This window comes from Sardina pilchardus, chromosome 9, assembly GCF_963854185.1.
Source record: "Sardina pilchardus chromosome 9, fSarPil1.1, whole genome shotgun sequence".
Classification (NCBI taxonomy): domain Eukaryota; kingdom Metazoa; phylum Chordata; class Actinopteri; order Clupeiformes; family Clupeidae; genus Sardina; species Sardina pilchardus.
In genome coordinates this window covers 22,071,109-22,093,932 of record NC_085002.1, presented here as the reverse complement: position 1 = coordinate 22,093,932, position 22,824 = coordinate 22,071,109, and the positions used below count along the sequence as shown (strand labels likewise).

Here is a 22,824-nt window from a genome sequence, read left to right as displayed (position 1 = left end):
TGATGGGCCTGCAAAGAATGCCAACATGGAACCGTGGCAAGGACGATGTTTTTACCAGTCATAACACGAGGGAAACATTCGAGACCGTGGATTGTATTATTCGCCTTGGAGAGAAACATCCACATTTCTTGTAGAGGTAATAAATTATCCGTTTTTATGTATGCAAATATTTGTTTAGTAGGTGGTGGTTGTTGGTGGGGATCGGCCAGAACGTGGAATAGAATTTCGATGACCCTGTTGAGGGAACTTGAGACTGGTTAATATCTAAAGAAGTCGCAAACGTGGTCGTGCGCGTGGCCATGCGACACATGCGTGTGAAGTATGTATCGCGTGGGCTTTAACATTTGTTGCAAGCTGGCTGGAAAACGTAAAATATTGAGTTTTTTTCGCATCTAGTAAGTTACGTTCCGTGACATGCGTTGACGTACAACGGCCAGTAGTAATGCTCAAACGCTATCCTTATGGTGATGTTATTATTACATTGGTATAAACAACATAGAAATCACGCTTTTTAATAAGCAGCTCTACACGATTGCGACAAGACTACGGGGCTTTCAAATCTGTTATAAATGTAACCAACGTCAGCGCGTAGCATAGGCTACATGTGTCATCAGGGAAAATAAATCATTCTCTCTCATAGGTTACTGCTTTTCGTCATTAGTCAGCAGCTAATGGACCTATAATGATGTTCTTTTTTGTTAGTGTTCTCTGTTCTGTACCGGCATGTTAGTTTTTTTTAGACGAGAATAATATGTAGGCCTTACATTCAGTGATATCCTGCTGTAATTTGAGTGTGACTTATTCAACCAAGGGAAGACATTATCAGCTGAAGCATAATCATTACAATACTGAAGCCATTTCGAGTGTATTTATGATTGCCTGGTACACAAATGTCCAACAGATCATTCATATCCTGTCATTTGTTTTGTTTTTTAAGAGTTGACACGGATCATTTCCTTCCTGGAGTACTTAATCATATTTTCCCTTTGGTTGGGACTTTGACAAATGGTCTCAGTAAGTGACAAAGTGGTGACCAGTGACAGTGATTCACTGAGGGATGGTTCCCTCGCCACTGTATCTTTGAGCAGTGTGGAGGGGAGCGAGACCAGCGATGGCCACACCCTGGCCCTCTGCTCCAGTCCCACGACCCCCGGGGAGAGCGGGGTCCCTCTCAGCTGCAGCCCCAGGGAGCAGCAGGCGCAGGGGGACTACGGGGGCACCCACACATCCCCGCTCCATCTCTACCTGAGCTCTCCCAGCACGGACCGAGAGGACAAGCCTCCGGACTTTGACTCGGGTCTGACAGACGGTTTTGCGCCCACGCTGGAAGACATCGAGGAGTTTCTGCGCGAGAAGATGGAACAGGTGAAGGAGGGCCTTCTGGGAGCAGCTGACGACCAGAGCAAGGAGGAAGATGAAGAAGAAGAGGAGGAGGAGGAGGAAGAGGAGGAAATGGAGGATGCTGAGGCTAGCCCCACTCCCCCGTCCACCTCTGACGATTCGCTGTCTCCGAACCTGCCAGTGGACCAGACGGTGCCCCCGGTACCCGCCTCGCCCTCGGCCTCCGTCCTGATGGGCTCCCCGGTGCTCCTGCAGCTGCAGCCGCTGGCTCCCAGTCCTCCCGGCCTGCGGGTGGCGCACCTGCTGGTGGGCGTGCAGAACGCCCAGAACTTTATGGTGCTGTCGCCCCAGCAAGGGCCCATGTCGTCGTCCACCCTGCTGCCCTTCCCCGGCGGGCCCGACCAGAAGTATGTGAAGATCGCGCCTTTGCCCCTGACGGTGCGGGCGGTGGGCGTGGCGGGCGCCAACCTGGTGAAGGCCATCCCTCCTCGGCCGCCCAGGCCCGCGTCCGAGATGCTGCGCGTGCACAAGTGCTCGCACCCCGGCTGCGAGAAGATGTACACGAAGAGCAGCCACCTGAAGGCCCACTTCCGCAGGCACACCGGGGAGAAGCCGTACCAGTGCAGCTGGCCCGACTGCGGCTGGAGGTACAGTACACATGCTCTTGCTTGCTGACATTAGAAAAACATAGAAAAAGTCCCGCACACTGACCATTTCGCAGGTTACTTATTTATTTACAACGTTTTGGGCCTAGACCTTCAGACCTGACATTACACCTTAGCAACTGCGCTCTGATATTTTCTTGTTTGTAAACAAAAGGCTTCAAACTTGGGAAACAAAGATAGAAATATCATGGTACAACAAAATAGCAGTGTTTTTATCTCCGGCCTACTGGACATCTTGTTTCCATTTCTAGCAGTGTTGTGTATTTGCCTGCTTTTCCGGCCATGGCACAGACATGTAGGCTAACCTATGAATGTCAGAGTGTCAGAACAGTTTGAGGACAATCTTTTCACTGTTCATTCTAAATGAAGAGTAGCACTTAGTAATGATGACCATAAATCGTAATTAGCTGGGTATCAAATACTACTATTACTACTACTACTACTACTACTACTACTTCTACTAGGCATATTACATGGTAACAATATACACTATTCCAACCGGAACTATTTGTTGGTAGTAGTAAAAAATATATATATATTTGTATAAAAATGTAATCCCTTTCTTGATCTCTTTGATAGGCCATCAAATTTGACTAATTTTGCCCCTCCTCTCTTCCCTCAGGTTCTCTCGCTCTGACGAGCTGTCGCGTCACAGGCGCTCCCACTCCGGAGTCAAGCCGTACGGCTGCACCTTCTGCGACAAGAAGTTTGCCCGCAGTGACCACCTGTCCAAACACACCAAGGTGCACCGTAGCCCCCGGCCCGGGCGGCTCGTCCGGGCCAGCTTCTGAGTCGCCCCCCCCCTCGGGTCTGAACTGAGTCTCAAGCCACTCTGCAGGCTTTGCTGGCCTTGGTGCTGTTCCGTAAGGAAATCCAGCAAATGACAACAACAACAACATCAGCAACAACAATAACAAAATAACAGTTACAATATATGTCCAAGGTGCTTTTGTATGTAAGAAAAAAAAAGCAGGTGAAAAGTTTGCATCCTCCTCCCCGCCCTCTCATAGTAGAGGTAAAGCTGATATTTTAGCTTTCTTGCAGTGCTATGGCCAGCTAACTTGAAACCCGCTCAGGGATGTGATTGTTAAGCTCAGAGCAGGTTTGTGAGTTACTCTTAGTGTTAGCAGATATCCACAGCCAGTCCCTCGGTCTGTCCCTTCGTCTGCCAAACAATGGCAACATCTGTGAGTCTGAAGCAAATCATCGATCTATTAGCGGCCCTTAAAAACACGAGTGTCCCTTATTCTTGGGACACATCTTAAGCACAATCAGTAGGAAAGATATGAATGTTAATTTATAGAACACCAATCAGTCGGTAATTATTTTAGAACGTTTTAGCTAGTTGGTGTGACGTTGGCGGCACTAACCTTAAAATGACAGACTGATTGTGTAGCGGGCTTTATGGTGCTCGGTTGAAGGCTTGCTTTTAAAGACTCAAATGTATTTGCCAGTTGCAAGCTCCATGCATTGTGTGTGTGGGGTGGGGGGTTAATTGACAGTTAATAGCCTTGAAAAAATGAAGGCAATGTGCCCTGTCAGTGCTTGTGTACCAGGCTTTAGCTTGAGACCACCACGATTACTTAAAAAGTGGGTGAAGAAATCATGAAATGGAATCACTGATTGCACTAAAACAGAAACGCATTCGAGTAACTTTTTCCAACGATAAAGCATTTATTAAGAAATGTTAATCTCAACATTGTTCCAATTTCCCCCAAAAAAAAAACACATAATAAACTGTAATATTCATCAATAAGTAAATACGGCTTTAGTTTCACAAATTAGCTCCAGTGAGACCGTCCGGTACGGTTTTTCAAATCAAATAAACAGTAGTGCTCTCACTTTCTTAGCATGCAGTCCCTAACATTGCAATCAAGAGGAGTGCGGTCTCCCCTGCAAGTGTGTGTTCCCCTCCATAGTGAAGTACAGAAGTGCTCTTCAGCAGCTGTTGACCGTGTGTCCTTAACCTCACTGTTGTCTTTACTTTCCATGTCCAATCAAACTCCCTGGTCCACCTGAAGGTATTGTTTTGTACTGTAAACTGCCGGTCCTTTCCGCATGCCGGCTTTCAGTGAAATAAGCACCCTGGAAACATAACACTCACAATTCTCTCTCATGTGGGACATGTTTGGTAATGATGAACTTCATCACCCAAGAGTCCCACTTAAGTACTGTATGAATTATAAGCTATTTTTTTCTTTATTGTTGTATAATATCAGTGTATGTTTGTTGCATATGCACCATTGTTCTTTTATTGTATTTGTTACTTTAGTTTAGTCTATGTTAACGTCCATAGTTTCTTTTAGGCTGATAAAAGCTTCATCATTTACACTGATTCTTGGTCTGGCAGCTGATCGTTTCATGTCGATATGAAGCTATCTGGCAACACTTTATCTGATTAAGCTATGTAAGAGAAAACCAGAAAATGTCAAGGTTTTTTTTCTCCTCTGCCTTGATGAATCATGGTTTTTGTTCTTGGAGTAGTGGATGTCCTTGCTGGACCTCTTTGAGGGAGACTGTTGTTAATCACTGCAACCTGAAAAGTGCACTTAGCTGATGGCAGGCAGGTGTGTGAAGTTGGAATCCTCATACTTTCCATTTGGTCTATGAATGAGGGTCTGTGTGATGGTGATCTAAACATGTCATAGCCTATTTCATGTATAGAGTTCCTGGCACCCAAAATATACAACTGGACTGATATAGGAATAGCACTTTTAAAATATCTTAAAAGGGTCATCTGTATCTTTCATCACCATGTTTTGGGAAGCAATGACGATAAGCTTTCATTTCTTTACAGTATGACACTAATCCAAATGCCAAATACAATCCCTCGTTTTCGAAACATTTTCCGTTGCCTTACCAGGAGAGTCATGCTACTCAGTTTAACTGTACTCATTAACAAAGCCATCAGATGTAGCCACTCTATTGTAGAGATGGTGAAAAAACAGTATAGGTTCTATTTTTGAACATGTCAAATGCTATTTTCCTATGTATGATAAATAAAAAACAAAAAAGATTTGTTTCTCTTTCTACTGGTTATTACCTCCGCCAAGGAGGTTATGTTTTCATCGTGGTTTGTTTGTTTGTCTGTCTGTTTGTCTGTTCGCAAGATAACTCAAAAAGTTATGGATGGATTTCCATGACATTTTCAGGGAAGGTCTGAAATGACCCAAGGGAGATATGATTACATGACACTGTCTGGATCCAGGAGGCAGTTATGTTTTCACTTGGCGAAGTGCTTTTCGAGTTTATCGAGATCATAGCATAGGTATATAGCATAGCATATAGGTCTGTGCTCTCTGAATGCCATCCCAGTTAAAATATATTCACAGATTCAAACTGGTGTAGGGTGGGATATGTGACACAATGAAGATTGAAGCTACTTTTCACCAATGAATGCAACAATCCCCAGACTGTTGTAACTATTGCATAACATGTAGCTCAACTCATTGTGGGCTTACTCTGTTGCCTTTCTGTTTCTGTCACTTTGAGAAAATAATAGAATGCAGTGGGTTTGAGGGAGGAGAATGCTAGTTTGTGTTGCTGCTGAGCTGAAATATGTGGGAGTGTTCTGTGTGATGTTGGCTGCAAGGAGCAAAGGCACTCTAGGAGCCTAGCGTGCTTGTTGGACTGGAATGTCTGGCTTTTTGTGCCAAACTGCGCTCTGTATGTTCCATTTCACAGTGAGCTGGAGAAGGTGTGGCCTGCCTCTCCCTAAACTGACCTAACATCAACCTCCAGAGCAATGCTAAAAATACCTGGGCAGAGCCCACATGGAAGGTTCAAATGCATCATCCAGTTATCACAGGGCGATACAGAGAGATACAGGATTTTATCGGGATCTGGAGAGCAGAGAGGGGGATTTTTATTCTTCCTCTTTTCCCAACAGCGCTTTAGAACACCCCTCTCCCCGTGGATCCTCGGGCACTCCCTCCTCCCCACTGCTTTACAGCTGGGAAAATGGGTCACTGAAAAGCCTTCAGGACTGAGGCGACATTTTTTTCTCTGTTCATCTCTGTTCTTTGTCTCCTTTATCACCAGAGAGCCTCAGCAGCTTCCCAGTCTCCTGTGTCGGTCTGATTTACTGGTTCTGCAGAGCAACATCAGGGCATCAAACTGGAGAGTCTCTGAAGCCCAGGACTAGACTAGATTAGACTAGACCCAGGACTGATTACTGGTTGTCAAAGTGGAGGTTTCCTTCTAAATATACTCATGCCATGCGCTCAGTCTATGACCTACATCACTAGAATCCGTATGATTCATTCAAGACTCAACAGCATGCAAGGCAATACTAATCGACAAAGGATATGAATTTACCGTGCATGGGCAACAGGATGATTATGAACCATCTCATTGGCTGTCACCTCTACACTTACAGTAGCTCTTTGTGTATCCGGTCTTATCAGTCCACATCTTCATTCTGTGGAGACATAATTCTGAACCACATTAACTGTCAGCAGGTGTGCCATCTGATCAGACAAAACTATGAGTTATGTTGTTTTCCAGAGCAGTGAATAGCACACCGAGGTTGGCTACAGCTACACAAACATTAATGTATATGTTTTAAATTGTGCATGCACTTGTAGTCATACGATATGAACAGTGTAGGCCAATGAAAAGCTTCTATAACATACAAAGTGAATATGATACTGAATTGAAAGTATGTTTAAAGAAGATGAATTGACAGGGACCTTCACACTGGACATGCAATGGTGACACCACCTCTGAGGACTGTTCTGCAGTGAACTTTTTACTCACAATTCTTAAGTAATCGATGGGGAATGTACAACCCTCCCTGGGCTGCCACACGCCCCCTGGTGGTACTTAACTAAGGGTGCTATGTGTGCCTCCAAAGAACTTTTGTTCATTTTGATGAAAGGTCAAAGGTAATGCAAAGAGGCCCTATTTCTGCAATAATAGGCACTTAACCCATATGAGAGGTCACTGAGGTCGTGAGAAGATCCGCCAGATTTAGGATCTAATGTATTTTCCCCTGATTAAGTAATGGTCCAGGTGGACATCAGATACAGTAAATTGGTGATTATTGGACTGGTAAACATAGGATAGTTCTTGTAGTATTATGTGGGTCATAATTTAGTCATATAAAATGTGTCCCCAATAATAAAGCTGGTTAATAGGCTACATTAAAACACGTCTAAAAGCAAATGAATGAGGATAAAGATGTGAAAACCAACTTGACATAGGCTACGTATAGAAGGACAGGGACCAAAAGGTAGAATAAAAATGAAATCCTATTCCAAGCTGTTTTTAATCGACAGCAGGCTAGATCCCACCCATCCAACTACCAAGCGAGCTGCAGAGTAAAATCTCCCACGCACCTAGTAGCCTAGGTCTCTCCACTGGATACGCTGACATCCCTTAAGAATAAGGTGTAGTTTGTTAAATTATGCCAGAAATCTAATTTGTCAGAGAAAAATAACTACATGTAAGCATCTGACCCAGCCTCTATCCCCGAGATGAAGCGCGCCTACAAATGACCACGGAGGGAGCTAAAAGCATATTTATGAAATACTAGCAAACAAAAAGGAAGTGATCTCAGCAGAGTCTTAATTTCCTGTTCTGAGAGATTTGTTCCTGTTAACAATTGCTAAGGACCTCAAACATTTTTTTGTGGATTTGTTTTTCCAACAAACTTGTCTCTTAACGGCAGACCCTAATGCAATTCTGCAAATCAAGAATTAAAGATGTAGACACCTAAGTGGAAATCACTTTGGTTGTGGACTGCCCAAGATTGGAATAAAAAACATCGGCAAGTAAGGTAAGAGAGGCTCCGAGAAATGAATTTCATGAGTCTACCCACCGGGGCGATTTTGTTGTCAGTCAAATTGCACTGTAGCTAGCTAGCAAGCACTGTGTCTGAAACTGACATTAGCTATAGCTAGCTGTTTAGCCATTTAATTTACCCTACTGTGTCCCGGTTAACCAGAGTTATAACAACTTTCTTACAGTCCAATAGACAGTTAACGAATGATACTTGTGGCACATAGTTCTTGCAGTCAGCTTTGTTTTTAAGTTTGGAATTTACTAGCTAAGTTATATTAGTTATAGGAAGGTAACTAGCACATCACAATTGGAAACGTTAACGTAGTTGCATATGATTTGCGGGTTTTATTAGGTTATGTGAAACATTAAAATTAGCGAATAGTTAAACTTATATGTAACTAGTAATTGTGTCATGGTCTGTTTAATTTAGTGGAGGACACTGTTGTTGATCCTTGTAAGTAACCACCTCTGCGGTTGCAGATTTAACGTGAACATGGAGTTCAATGTTCAGACTACGAAGCTTTATCTCCATTTAGTCCCAGATTCATCTGTGTTGTGCTAGACATTCGGCTTATGCACAGGCATTATTTCGTTTTTAGTAGACTAGACTCTCACACATTAATGTTTTTGTCAGTGTGTGTGGGAGGTGTGTTGCTTTTGGAGTTTTTTTCCCGCTTGGTCAAAGATGAGTCAGAGTATATTTTGCTTACATTTTAGCACGCAGTGTACTCGGTGCCTGCAAGAAACCATTCCACACAGCATATGATTTGAGAATGTGAAGTAAAAAAAGACAAAATATGCGTAGCCATCAGACAAAAGGGGACTTCACAAACGTGGCTGTTGTAGACAGCCTATTTTGACGCAGTTGCATGCACCGTGTTCTCGGCTTCAGAGATGTACTGCTTAGGGCTTACTAGTGAAAAATGTCCACGAAGTATCAGGTGTTCTCTTCATTTAGAACCCTCAATTCTGAGCGAGGAACGAAACTTCGAAATGATTCTGAATAAGTTGCATCCCTCCCTAATTTGCAACAATGTAACACACTGAGCAGTGATATCATAGCATTGCTCAAAATGTTACTGTGTTGCAAATTGACGTGTCACACAGCTAACTGGCCACACTTTCCAGTGGGTCCAGAACTTGGGGCTCTGTCCAGCCATGAGAATGCTAAAGGTTAGTTTATCTACAAATACTGCAGGTCCTCACTCGAACCAAGCAAGGCTGTGTGTTATATTGATATTCATGATCCACATGTATGTTATGTATGAAAGTGCTGTAAAAATCCACAAAAGCAAGACCATTAATTTGATTAATCATTAGATCCCTCTTCTCATACAACAATACAATTATATTGATTAGGTGTGATACTAGTTGGTTGAACAAAAAAAAACAAAACTATAGCCACGTACTGTAACTTGTAGCCCACTGAAGAGGAGCTCAATGACGGTCAGTTTTGTTATTGGCTGGTGTGAAGAACCATATCCAACCATGCGTCAGAGAAAGGCTTTTAACATCGTAACCAGCTAGCCCCAGCCAGAGCCCTAGAGAGAGATCTGGCTCTGGCCCCCAACATTTAAGGATACTCCTAATGATATGTGGCAGCCTGAGGAGTCTGTATCAAGTTAAGTGTAAGTCAGCTTAGTCTTCTCAGAAAAGTGAAACCAAAGGTTTAGTCAACAGGTTCACTAGATACTGCATAGGCTACTATGTTAGCGGTATTGAATTGATACTGTTTTAGGCCAGACTATAGACAGATACATGTGATTATAGACAATGGCTGGTGACGAGACGGAAAGTAGATGCTGGTTTCAGATGACCCCCATTGTCAGTTTGAGATGTTCTCAGAAGGAAGCTCTATGCGAGATTGTGGTTGTTTTCTGATGCTTTGTTGTGTGGCCTGCTTTAACCTGCATGCTTGTTTAGGCCTATCTCACCGTCTTTGCAGTCTGACACAAAGTCATTTCTGTTAAGACATGTAGACTGTGTCATTGATTGATCCTCCTTAAACATGGATTATTGGGCAAAAAGAGAGACATGTTGAATATACTACTGTGAGTTTGAAAAGGGCACAGACATTTGCAGAACATTAAAATGATCAGATTAGGCCTATTCATTATGGATCCTTGTGTGCACTGCTGTATGAGTTGTGTGTGTCCTATTTCTGTGTCACAAAGGATTACATGTTTTGTGGTTGTAAGACTTGATATGATGCACAGCATGCACTGTATAGCAGAGAGTGGAACAATCTCCCTGCAGAAAGTGCAATGCATTCCCCTGCCTTGACCCACCGTGCACTTCTGTGTGTGTGTGTGTGTGTGTGCCCATGCAGCTGGATGCCATGGACAGCTCGGTCACCCTGTGGCAGTTCCTGCTGCAGCTTCTCCTGGACCAGAGCCAGGAGCGGCTCATCTGCTGGACCAACCAGGAGGGCGAGTTCAAGCTGCTGCAGGCCGAGGAGGTAGCCAAGCTGTGGGGCGCGCGCAAGAACAAACCCAACATGAACTACGACAAGCTGAGCCGGGCCCTGCGCTATTACTACGAGAAGGTACTTTGCACTCTGCCAAACATGCAGTCTGTCAAGGTTGGATTGCTCATAGTAAGAATCAGAATCTGATTCACTAAGGATGGTATGTGAGTGTGTGTGTGTGTGTGTGTGTGTGTGTGTGTGTGTGTGTGTGTGTGTGTGTGTGTTTTTATAGTTAATATGGGTATAATAAAATGGGTATTATCAAATACCTTGCCTTTAAAGAGTATGCATATGATCAGTTTAAAGTATCATCTAAAATGTTTAAATATTACCTAGAAATAGCAAGAGCATGTGAAGAAATAACTCTTTGATGTAATGTGAAAAATGGTGTTACAAAGATACACTATAGTTAGCATGCTAGTCTGCTAGTGTTGGCTCACACTCGCTCAGAATACCACTTTGGACCTACAGTATATACAGATGCTGTATAAAATAGTGGAAATATGTTTGTATGTTGTCAAAGTCTTTCCACACATAAAAGTGGCACTCTGAAGGAAGCATGTTTTACCAGTTTACACATAATCAATGATCACACCCTTATGCATTATTAACAAAGGTGGAAAAATCCAGTTTCAGACAGTAAAAGTCCTACCACAACTAATCTGTGCCAACCGTTCATTTAAACCAGCTGATTCTAAGTAGCACAACTCTTTAGCTAGGTAGAGCAGCTAATTGATGAGATAATCTGCGCTAAGTGCACAGGTAGAACCAATACATGATTGGACTTTTACTCTCTGAAGCTGGAGTTTTCCACGTCTAATTATTAGTCTTTGCTGCAGGTTTGTAATGCATTTGTTTAGACATTTCAGGGCATTGCGTAGTGATATTTATGGCATATGTGTGGTGATCTTCACTATTACTTTAGTCACTCACATGAAGAAAAGTAGCTAAAGTTTATAAATTAATTAATCTTAATCAGCATTAAGTAGAAATTCCAACATGAGATTTCACTCACTCATCGGGTCCAATCCAAGGTGCTAAGAAATATTGATGATGATGATGATGATGGGTAATCCGTTGAGATGAGGAAAGCTAGTGGCAGGTCGTGGATGCAGTGGCACTGAACTGACTCACTCTTGGATAATGCTGCTGTATGGATCGCTGTCTCTTTGTTGATAGCTTAGAACTAAATGCCCCTTCACATGACCAAAAGCTAGGCTATAGGATGCTTAGTGTAGAACTACTGTAATCATAGAGTTTTTTTTTACTACTGCCTGCTTTGAAATCACATACCTGTATATTAAAGAAATCTAAGACGAGTTCAAGGTTTTTTCTTATTTTCTGATATGTTTTGGTTAGAGGCCATTTATTGCAAAAAGGTACACATTAGCATTGTGTATTTATATCATCAATCCCCATGCTTTATTGCAATAATATGCAAGGATTTACCTTTTTTTATGTTCATCCTTCAAGGCTGTTCTGTTTTATGGCCTCTTACAGTTCACTTTGGTTGTGTATGGTGAAGTGACAGTGAGGTAAACAATCAGCCACTTAAGCTGTTCACTGTGTAGATTTGGGCTCCAGCCTCCTGGAAACTGTGGAGGGTGGATTAACAGCGCAAACTCAAATGTGACATTCTGATTGCTGATGTTTAAGAACAGCAACAGGTGATCAGATGACACCCCCCTCCCTCTTGTACTTCTGAAGCTATGAGTTGTATGGCTGGAATGGTGTATGGCTAGGTGTATGGCCTGTTTCACTTTTAGATCGGTAAGACTACGAACACCTCTGTCCTCCTATGAGTGCACACGCGTAATAGGTGGCTAGAGGACTGTGAGAAGCAACTCGCTGAATTTGGCCAAACAAAGTGCACTGGATTCAAATGGTAGACCTTTAGCAAGTTAGCTAGCTTTTATTATTAACAACTGCTGCTGTCAGCATATGCAGGGCAGGTATTTTGGCTGCCTCTGTACTGTCAGCTCCCCATCACTCTTGCCGCGGGCCCAGTGTTTTTCTCCCCCTGTGCTGGTGGATTGTCCGTGTGTGGGAGGCTGGCGCTGGGCGGCGTAGGATCAGGGTGGAGTAGTGTCACCGTGGTTTCCTCTCTCCCCCTCACATTCCGCAGAGCTGCTGAAAGCTGCTGCATGACTGTAATTGCAGGTTGTTTGGCCGCGGCGGTAGCCTATGTTACGGGGTGGGATGTCTGAGGCGTCTGGGTGGAGGGCCACAAACAGAGGACGCGTTCTTTGTCCTTAGAGAGTTGCGGACGCGGCCTTTACTGCCCCTTTTACAATTGATGTGAATGGATTTTTATAGTTTGGTATGAATGCCTGTTCAAAATGCACTTTTATTTGAATTTATGTTATTGCTATTGTACTTTTGTAGTGGTCCGTTAGTAGTCAGTTAGTTGTCAGTTAGACCCTGAGGGCAGGTCTGTTGAAAGTTGTAGTTGCAAATTCTGCCTTTGAAAAATACATCCATGTCCAGTCAGGATTGGCGACCTGCAGAACAGTTCTACTTTGAAAAAATCCAGCCCCCTACATTTTGTTAATAGAGTTAGGTTACATCTCAAGTGAATAACGTCTGAATAGTTTCTTTTTCAAATGATTATCATTAAAACTATTTTTTTATTGTCAGCCACTTTTTGAGTTAGCGTAATCCATAAAAGATTGGGGCCAGCGGTTGATTTTGCAGTTGATCCAAATCACTGCAATTGTAATAGAGTTGCCAAATGCAGCTTCGGCTAAGCCCTTTTTTTTCACCCACATTAGAATATTTAGCAGGGGAGGTCTCCAGCTGTGGGAAGCTAGCGGGCTTCCATACCATCTGTTGACAACAAAGAAACATGGCCAAAAAAAGCTGTTATGCTCAGTATGTATCCGTGTTGTCCCGCCATACACAAATGCTCACTGCATTGTTGACATGTCCTCACACTAAAAGCTCTATGCCTCTATCATGCCAAAACCCCACTTGCCAGTCTGTGTGTGGTTTCTCTCAAAGAAATGCAGATCAAAGTTTTTATCACAGGACTCTATATATAAGTATGTTTCATGTTAGCGGATGTAGACAGTTAAGGGCCATCACTTGCCTACCCTTGACAGTTTTGCCATCCCGGCGGTTGTCAGTGTAATTGGAGGAGATGGGTCGATTTGAGAGCAGCAGCAAAACCAGCGCTTACTGTACCGCTGTATTTAGCTGATGTGTGAAGAGAGGCCAGAGAGACAAGGCATCTGGTAATGACGTTAACTGCGTTAGCTGTCCCACGTAATGATTGCTGCTAAATCGAGCTCTCCTCTCCTCTCTTCGCTTCCTTCCTCCCACCACTTGCCCCGCCTCCTCCCCTGCTTGCAGAACATCATCAAGAAAGTGAACGGGCAGAAGTTTGTGTACCGGTTCGTCTCCTACCCAGACATCCTGAAGGGGGAGCCGACGAGCCATGCCGAGGGGGCAGGGGAAGGGGGTTTGGGCGGGGCCTTGCCCGTGATGGACAGGAGCCCCGGCGGCCAGCTGAAGGAGAAGGAGAGCAAGAGCGGAGCGTTGGAGAGAGCCGGGGCAGTTGCAGCGGGGCAGGGCAAGCCCGCCGGCCGCAACGACTACATCCACTCGGGCCTGTACACCACCTTCACTCTGACCTCTCTGCAGTCCGGCACGCAGCTCTTCAAGTCCATCAAGATGGAGAACCCGGGCGAGAAGCTGGCCGAGAAGAGAGGCGCCCAAGAGGTCCAGGCGTATCAGCCGCAGCAGCAGTCCTCCTCGCCGTCCGTCATCCGGTTCGGCACCATCCCCACCAGCCGCTCGTCTGCCTTCACCGCCGCAGCCGATAGGCCCACGCAGACAGTGGTGCATTCCCTCCATGCCCCGTCATTGGTGGCCGGCAACGTGGACGTGACGGGCAGCCAGCTGGCTCTGCATCAGATGACCGGTTCGTTTGAGGACACCCCGGTGTTCAGCCTGGTGGAGCTCAACTCCCGCTCGCCCTCGCCCAACACGCTGCAGGACTCCACCCAGGAACTGGTGATTGACAGCGACATCGAGTCCATCTCCTCCCAGCCATCAGAGGTTCCGCTACAGGTAGGCTTAGCTGGGGCGTCTCCTCCCACATCCAGCACTGTAGCCCAAATGCTTTCTTGATCAGCCTTTGTATGGTGTCTTAACAAGTTTTTTTTTGGAAAAGTTTACACAAGCTATGATGCCTGCCCTGTGTCCTACTGTACGTGTCATTGTCAGGACACAGGCCCTTGAAGAAGCCAGCTACTTCTCAGTCTATAATCATTTAGATGAGGTTTATATATATCTCAGTTCAAGTTAAAAGTTTAACCCTTTAAGGAGTAGACAGTGTCAGCAAATGTGGAGGCACGTGTGTGCACAACTGACCCCCCCCCCCCCCCTCTCTTATTCCGCACAGAGCCACTCCATCTCCAGCGTGCTCTCGAGCACGGCACAGGGACGCGAGGTGCAGCTCTCTCCTGCCCGCAGCCAGAGCGGAAAGCTCCGGAAGCCCAAAGGCCTGGAGCTGATGCCCACGCTGGTGGTTACCAGCTCGGACCTGAGCCCCATGGGCCTGTCCAGCCCCTCGCTGCCCACCGCCTCGCTCACACCGGCTTTCCTGCAGGTGAGACCTGAGACACACAGACCTCTGTCCGTACTCAAACACAAAGCGACTCGAGTACCGTAATTTCCCGACTATTAGCCGCAGTTTATACATTGATTTTGCAAAATTTCTTCAGCTATGAGGTTAATACAGGGGGGCACTTAATATGGTGTTATTATGGTTTTGTTTCTTTTAACTGGCATAAAACACTGTCTTGCGGCTTATACAAAATGCGGCTTAGATGCGGGAAATTACTGTATGAATGCAATGCAATGGAAGGAGAAAGCTTACCGTCATTTGATAGATATGTCATTCTCTGTATGATATGTTCTCAATGTCACAGCCATTTCAGTTTAGGACAGCTTGATGAAAACAAAGGCAGCTGGACAGCTGAAGTAAATGAAAAAATGACACTGAATGGCCATAAGTCGGATCATTTTTCTATGAGCCAGCTGGTAGTTTGTAGGGGAACTCACTGAATTCAAGTCGTTAACTTCAGACTGTAACGTCAGATGTTTTTGCCCCTCAACCTTTCTGCATTTCGTTGTCTTTGTTCTTGTCTTGTACTCTGCACAGTGACAATAATCTAGTGCTTTTGACGTTCTGTCTAGCTCATCAGAATAGTTCTCTGACATTTACAGTGAGCAAATACAGCCACATGGTTTTGTTTTCACCGAGTGCAGTCCATAGACTGAACTTTATGTCAAGAGGAAGTGACGTGGCCGCGATGTGTTAGAGAGACTCTTCAGGTAGAAGATGACAGAAATGGCATCTCCAGTGCAGTAGGTGGCAGTGCTGCCGCACTTTCATGAGCTCAAGAAACAAGCAGACGGAGACCATGAGAAAGTCATTTTAGTGACAGGTTACAGTTAGCTCATGAAAATATGAGGAAGATGGAGAATGTTTTTTTTTTTTCTTTCGGTGGTATTATGATGTACTATTTATTTGACTGTTGTGATTTATAAGTCTCAGTAAGCTTAATAACAACAACACTATATTTGGAAAGATATTGTGTGGTACTGTGATGATATACAATGATTTCAATTGACTAAAAGGAGCAAAGCTGAACTAAACAACAAAAGAGCTAAAGACTGAATGGTGGACAGCCTTGATCCTGCCAGATGTTTGCTTAGGTGGAGTTGTGCGAGTTGTTGTGATGTGATTTGGCAGCAAGTCTCGTTATTGCATTATACCATTAGAGGCACACAATGGCCACATTTGACAGGAATAATCCAAGCACTCCAACACAGGATATGACCTCATCTGATTTTATCATGTGATGATGGAGGAATCCTACTGGTTTGGCCACCGACATGTTTTATTTACTTTCTTTTCCTCTTATTTACTTTTGTGTCTGAGTTAAGTTATTCAGCAGATTTACTTCCAGTGTTGTAAGCACATCCCAGTAATGTCTAATCACTATGTTACGGGGAACCAGTTTTGTCAGTGGTAATTTGAGTCTGTGGACCAGGGATGACTGCTCCCAGGTCAGTGAATGGGGGAACAATACATCAAAGTAACAGTGAGTTTTTTTTTTCTCCATCAGACTCCCACGCTGCTGCTGACGCCGAGTCCTCTGCTGTCCAACATCCACTTCTGGAGCACGCTCAGTCCAGTCGCCCCTCTCAGCCCCGCCCGCAGACAGGGCCACCACACACTGTTCCAGGTATGTCACGCACGCACGCACGCACGCACGCACGCACGCACGCACGCACGCACGCACGCACGCACACACGCACACACTCTCACACACACATATACGCAAGCGCACGTGTGCGCGCACACTCACACACACACACACACACACACATACGCAAGCGCACACGTGCGCGCACATTCACACACACACTCACACACACTCACACACACTCACACACACTCACACACACTCACATACACTCTCACACACTCTCACACACACTCACACACTCTCACACACTCTCACACACACACACACACACACACACACACACACACACACACACCACATACACACCAGAATTTTGTTGCAGATAGCAATAATCAAGTCACATATTTTCAACGCACATTGAAATCCTTCTCTCACCCAGAACTTTTTGCGTTACAGTTCCCCTCCGTGCTCAACACACAGTTCACCTTGCCAATACAACACAGCCTGGACGGCACCACCCCCGGACCGCTCTCGCCGGACCCCCCAAAGACATAAGGCCCCACTCCGCTCCGGGCCCCATCCGCGTCACCCACGCCATCTCTCACCGCCCAGGCCTCTACACTCTCCGGCTTTTTTCCCCCTCACGTCCAAATCTTGTCGCGGTCTAAAAAAAAAACAACAAAATCAGGCGTTTTGCTGTTGCTATTTGTCGTTTATTTGTTTGTTAAAGTAAGGCTCGATAGCAGAATGTTTCTACCGTTGGAGTACGATTGGTGAAGATGGGCTGGAGAGGACAAGGCTCTTTTCCCCCGTTTTCCGTTTCCCTGCTCTTTTGGTAAATGCTCGTCGCCATCGCCAAGCAGGCTCCGCCCCTCAGGAAAAAGCTCAGACGCACGAGCAGAAAGGGAGCCTGGCCAGTGGTGAAGCTGCTGCGTCACATGACCACGCACCAATCAGGCCTCTCACGTGGATGATGTAAGGATGGTCTTTTAAAACTTTTACTGGTGTATTGTTGAACTTCAAGTGCCCTTCATGGATGCGGCTGGGCTGAACTTCTTGAAATAAATATTCCTTTTTTTTTTTTTTTTTTAAACATGTTTTTTAACATGTGTCCTAAGTATGTGCTCTGTGATGACTCAGCCTGACCAACTTTCGATGCCTATTTTCTCACCCTGTTGACCTTTTCTAATAGGTTTTAGGAGAGTTCGCCTAAAGGTGGCCTCATAGTTGAAACCTTCTGACCTAATTGTGACCTTCTCTCGTCTGCACCTTTTCCCCCAAAAAATTTGCTTGGGCCACTCAGTGTCGTGACAGCAATCGAGAGAGATTAGCTGGCGTTAATGCCATCAGTGTCTCGCCCACAAATTTGCCTGTAGAAAATTGCATCTCCCACTGTTCAGCCAGGAGTTCACCGAATGGGCAACTTGGATAGATAATCCCCTGCAAAATGCTGTAATGAGCTATGAAGAGTCCTGGCAAGTCGAACCGCCCTCAGTGCTCAGCGTGCTTCTGTATCCCTCTAAGCCTCTATTAACGGTTTTCATTTTTGAAAAGTTAATGTGACTCGCAGAGGAAGGGAAAGTCTAGAACGATTTGCACTCCGAGGCAGTCGCAGCTGGGTATGACTTGGGACGGCCAAGACTGTTGACGGCACAGAATTGTATGAACGTACCGCATGCTAGTGCCACCCATTGCTTGGTAATCCCACTGAGGTATTTCTGTGTGCAGTGGCAGGTATCCAAGAAGGCCGACCATAGGCAGTAATGCATCTGTTACTGGTTTCTGACATGGTCGTTTCTAGACGCCCATTTGAGAGCACACCTTCTTGACATTTCCGAAGGAGAATAGGTGGGGTATATAAAAAAAACCCAAGAATAATTGATATCCACATAACATTACCAATTATGTAACCCACAAATTAAGAACAGATCAATTCTACAATGACAGCGAAGACACCTTGTTCACTGCACTGCCCTTGGCACCAAGCAAGTTTACCTGCTTTGACCAAATCCGGCCCTTTGCGTGGATGGGGAAAAAAAACAGGTTATTCAAACACTGCAACACAGTTGTGGCAGGGATACGGCACGGAGGAATAGCGTAATGTATAAACGATTCTGTTTTGTAACCTTAGCAGCTTAGTCTACACTAGACGTGTGGTCTGCATCCCTGTCATTGTTGCCACTACATCTCTCTGGCTCACAGCGGACATGAGCAGCTTTCGTCGCCCTTTGTCTTTAGTGGTTCATCAGTTGTAGACTAAAGGGATCACGAGGCTGCTTTCCTTCACTTTTGGCACTGCAGATTGTATTTACTATTTGTCTCAGAATTTGTCGCTTATGTGCACTTTCCTCTAAAGTGCAGTCCCCTACCTCTTTCCACAGGCTTTACCCTTGAGTCCAACTGAAGGAGAAAGCCCCGCTTTGAAGACAAACTACACCAGCACTTAAAAATCCACTCGAAACTGGAATTTGTATTTTAATTGTAGGCGCTTAATCTAATCTGTTTGGGAGACGTTTGACCTTGCGTGTATGTTTGTGTTCAAATCTATCCCCAAGTGACTTAACCCCCTCAAGCCCCTCTGTTCCCTCTTCCTTCACCGGCGTTAGGACACACAGCTTCTCACAAACAAGGCCACTAGTGTTTCATTTGTGAGCGGGAGTCAGTGGAGGTAGTTAGTTAATCAGTAATCTACAGTAGGTCCACAGTATCAGGCTGTATTAGAGTCGTCTCAAGGACATCAAGCTGTTTCGTTATGTTTTCCCCTCTCATAACACGGGAATGATTTGATTTCATTCACACTCCCTCGGAACCTCAGAAAGATATATCTCAGGTATTTTGATGCAGAGTCTTGTCCTGTAACAAGATCTAGAACATGTCAGGTATTATGATGCACGTCTTGTCCTGTGTTAAGATCTAGAACATAGCCGGGTTCAATCACCAGTTTTATAATAATTTCTACTTTCTTGGAGAAAACTGAGAGTCTAAAATGAAGTTTTTGTTTCTACTCATTTTAAGCCATACTCAATTGACCTCTGACTATAAGTCAGAAATCAAATCTAACTTACCCTACAGAGAATTATACTGCACAGCATTTGAACACAATGTTGGAATGAGAAGGCCATGCACATGGTGCCTTATTTTGCTGGATGGATGTATTTGCCAAATGAGATGAGCTTGTTGGCTGTGCACTCTCAGCTAGCACGGCCCTCATCAACAAGAGATGATTGCTAGGGACATGATGCAGTTGCTTTTCTGGAAACAAACTATTTTCCCCATTTCTGTCCATTCCTCGGTGTGCAGGATGTCATGCTGATCTCTACAGCCTATGAATGGCTAAAGCCATTTTCTTATACACAGGATTCCTGGTGTACCTCGTGTGGCCCTGCGTTTTGAATAGCAGACATTCTGTGCTTTACAGAATATGAGAAAATTATAACAATTATAGAACATTGTTCATTTTGAAAGAGAGAAAAAAAAAGTATGGGCATCAGCACTTACGTGCTGTGTTGGTTTTCTACTGTTAATAACATACTATAACTGCCCTCCTGTGCTTCTGTACTATTGTTTCCACGAGTCTATGAAGTCTTCACTTTTGTTTGGTTTTGTTTTGTTTTGTGAATGTCGCTGTGCCCTGTGTACCACTGGTGCAGGCGATGTGTGAGAGGCTCCCGTCAGCTTCTAACGCCTCCTGTGGGACTGGTTGTAATGTGTGTACTGCAAGCTCAGAACATAACAAACACGGTGCATAATGACTGTTTTTAGACCTTCTCATTCTGTGGATTTTTCTGTGTATACTTTTTTTGCCCTTCTTTTGTCCCCTTGTGGGTGTTGTACTATTGTTTTCCCTAGATGGATTGAAATTATAATCAACATTGTTTGGTTTGTTTTAGTGGATAGTTTTGTTTGTTTGTTTGTTTGTTTGTTTTCCTTGTCAATTCTGACCAGTCAGTGGACCTATCCTTTGTAACACTGAAGGTTTGAACGTAGCAGCCTAACTGAACCAAGCTAATCTGTTGTACAGTGATTTGATGCTAAAGTAGTGATGCTTGACAGTATTGGCACTTAAGGAGGTTTATTTGTCCAACTAAAAGGTGACCTAAAAATAATTATTTTTAACCCCAGGGGATATCCTCTGTCAAATATCACTTATGTATAGTCATAAACCACAGTGGTTTTAAAAGTAAGTCTTATTTCAAGGTGCAGTTTCATAGAGATAAAGATTGACTCTACTCTGGGAAAAGGAATGTTGTATAATTTTATCATTATTATTTGAGAAGATATCCACTTTTTATCCCACTTTGATAAAAAAAAAAAGTAAGTAAGTAAGTCTATGCACAAAGTACTTTATGCTGCACAGGTGGACTCCTAAAAAGATGAAATCCCAACAGACTTTTACAAATCAAGCTCATCAAATGTCTATTTTCTCTCATAATCTAGATTTCTATGCTAGTGGTAAAGTATAAGAGAGATATGCTATATTTTACTTACTATAGTTTTGATAAAATTCAAATGACTAACAGCCATCCAATTTTGCATTGTACTCCTCAAGACATGCTAGCATAAAGGTTGAAACAGAGACAAAACAGAAGTGGTCCATATAGGAGTAATAAATGGTTGCCTTTTCCTCTTGTGTATAAAAGAAAACAAAACATCCTTATGGTACTGATATATCCCATTGCTTTGAAAGTCATCAGCCCTCGCAAATGTATTTTGTCAAATAAAGAACAAATATTTTCCTGTTGTTTAACTCAAATGTTGAAATGCCAAATGTTTACAAGCTTAATGTTAATTGGAGTGTTCCTTGTACTGTAAATAGAGGTGGAGCGGTAAATCTGTTGAAATCAAACAGGAAATACATTAAATATGGTCTTTGTCAACTGCGGGTGTGTGGCTTTTTGCAGAACGTCCTGCTGGAAGGAGGGGATTGTAAGGGGTCATCATCTGAACTATTTGATGAAAAAGCCTAAATAAGATCATGCTTTTCTGATAACAAACATTCATTTAAGTTTGATCATTCAACATTAACGGTCATTGTAGGGATAATGATAGTATTCCTCCTGTGGGGGCAACCAGTGAAGCAGACTGATGCTGAGAGATTTAGACCATGGCTTCTGAGCTACAATGAATTCCTTTGTCAAGACTAAACGGCCTTTACTCATATTGTACCAAATCACTAGTCATGGGCAAGTTTGCAGATTCATTCTTGTTGCCTAAAATGTTGTGTAATCCTTCCTGTATATGCATTACACAGATGACTGGCAGAATTCACATGCCCAACACCACTTACTACAAATATGCAGATGACAGCCTTAGTAGGACTACTTACAGACAACTGCTCACCAACAGTCCACAGGTTTTGCACTGTGGTGCTCTGATAACTACCTCCAACTTAATATTGACAACTGATCATTCATGCATCAAAATCACATTTTCAAATATCTTGGTCTCACCATTGACAAAAATCTTAACTTCAATGAGCACGTCACCATCACACAGCAACGTGCGCCAAACTAAGATCACTGTATGTTGCCCCCCATCTCCTTCTGCTACTCTACAAAAGCATCATCCAACCCCTTCCACTCTACTGCTCTCCCTGTTTCTTCACCATACCAAATGTCACCAGCAAGAACAAACTCATTAAAATCTCAGCATCCAAGATTTCAGCTTCCCACCCTCAGCCTCACTGATGCAAATGACACAGCCACCACACACCTTGCCCGCAGAATAGTAAGCAGCCCTGACCATCCCCTGAACTGATTCTTCACCCTACAAAAAACAATTTTTTCAACCGTGTCCTCAGTTTACAGGTACTTGATTTTTAAATCTGATTACATAATCTAGTTTACATGTTTACTTTAATTTCACAACATCGCCCATATTATAGTTTATTAAGGGAGTTGGGAAGAAAAAACATCCTCCTTGATTTGCTTTTATCCATTCAATTTGTCCATGCACAGTAATTCATTCAACTATCACAAGTTATCTCCTGCTCTCACAGCATGTTCACAGTTCATGGTCAGATCCATTCACTGTTGTCCTCATACCCATACGTCTGAGAGTGTTACCAGGTTTAGAGGACGACAACAATGATTTACAGCCATGGATGTTTAAAGTCTAACTGAGTGAAGACATCCGGGATATCAAAGGATATCAAATCATAGAACAGCAACCTAGTCCCACGGGAAGGGTATACTACTAAACAAAATATGGTACTTTCAGCCTCGAGCCTGAGATGTGCATTGTCACATTCATCAAGCTGGGTCAAAAGATCCTGGCAACTGCCTTGTCATTTTGATTTTTTTTTTTTTTTTTTAAATCAAGGAAAACCTCACCAGGATTGTTCACC

At 43.9% G+C, this 22,824-nt stretch overlaps 2 protein-coding genes across 2 annotated transcripts; both read left to right on the top strand.

Moving 5' to 3' along the window:
* The first annotated feature begins 12 nt into the window (after nucleotides 1-12).
* si:ch211-117k10.3 (Krueppel-like factor 15) lies at nucleotides 13-5,007 on the top strand. Its single transcript, XM_062546349.1, has 3 exons — nucleotides 13-136; nucleotides 938-1,988; nucleotides 2,629-5,007. The coding sequence occupies exons 2-3, from the start codon at nucleotides 1,006-1,008 to the stop codon at nucleotides 2,795-2,797; spliced, it is 1,152 nt and encodes a 383-aa protein (XP_062402333.1). The 5' UTR covers nucleotides 13-136; nucleotides 938-1,005; the 3' UTR covers nucleotides 2,798-5,007.
* Nucleotides 5,008-7,599: 2,592 nt separating this feature from the next.
* elk4 (ETS transcription factor ELK4) lies at nucleotides 7,600-21,358 on the top strand. The gene is made up of 6 exons (XM_062546348.1): nucleotides 7,600-7,785; nucleotides 10,120-10,335; nucleotides 13,609-14,328; nucleotides 14,663-14,869; nucleotides 16,395-16,514; nucleotides 16,935-21,358. Exons 2-6 carry the CDS (start codon nucleotides 10,129-10,131, stop codon nucleotides 17,031-17,033), a joined length of 1,353 nt encoding a protein of 450 aa, XP_062402332.1. The 5' UTR covers nucleotides 7,600-7,785; nucleotides 10,120-10,128; the 3' UTR covers nucleotides 17,034-21,358.
* Nucleotides 21,359-22,824: the final 1,466 nt, after the last annotated feature.

Bases quoted from the DNA above. Each gene is read 5' to 3' on its own strand.
- si:ch211-117k10.3 (XM_062546349.1), top strand. From the start codon at position 1,006: ATGGTCTCAGTAAGTGACAAAGTGGTGACCAGTGACAGTGATTCACTG. The intron at 1,989-2,628 runs GTACAGTACACA...CTCTTCCCTCAG, and splicing joins TGGCCCGACTGCGGCTGGAG to GTTCTCTCGCTCTGACGAGC.
- elk4 (XM_062546348.1), top strand. From the start codon at position 10,129: ATGGACAGCTCGGTCACCCTGTGGCAGTTCCTGCTGCAGCTTCTCCTG. The intron at 14,329-14,662 runs GTAGGCTTAGCT...TATTCCGCACAG, and splicing joins CATCAGAGGTTCCGCTACAG to AGCCACTCCATCTCCAGCGT. The intron at 14,870-16,394 runs GTGAGACCTGAG...TTTCTCCATCAG, and splicing joins TCACACCGGCTTTCCTGCAG to ACTCCCACGCTGCTGCTGAC.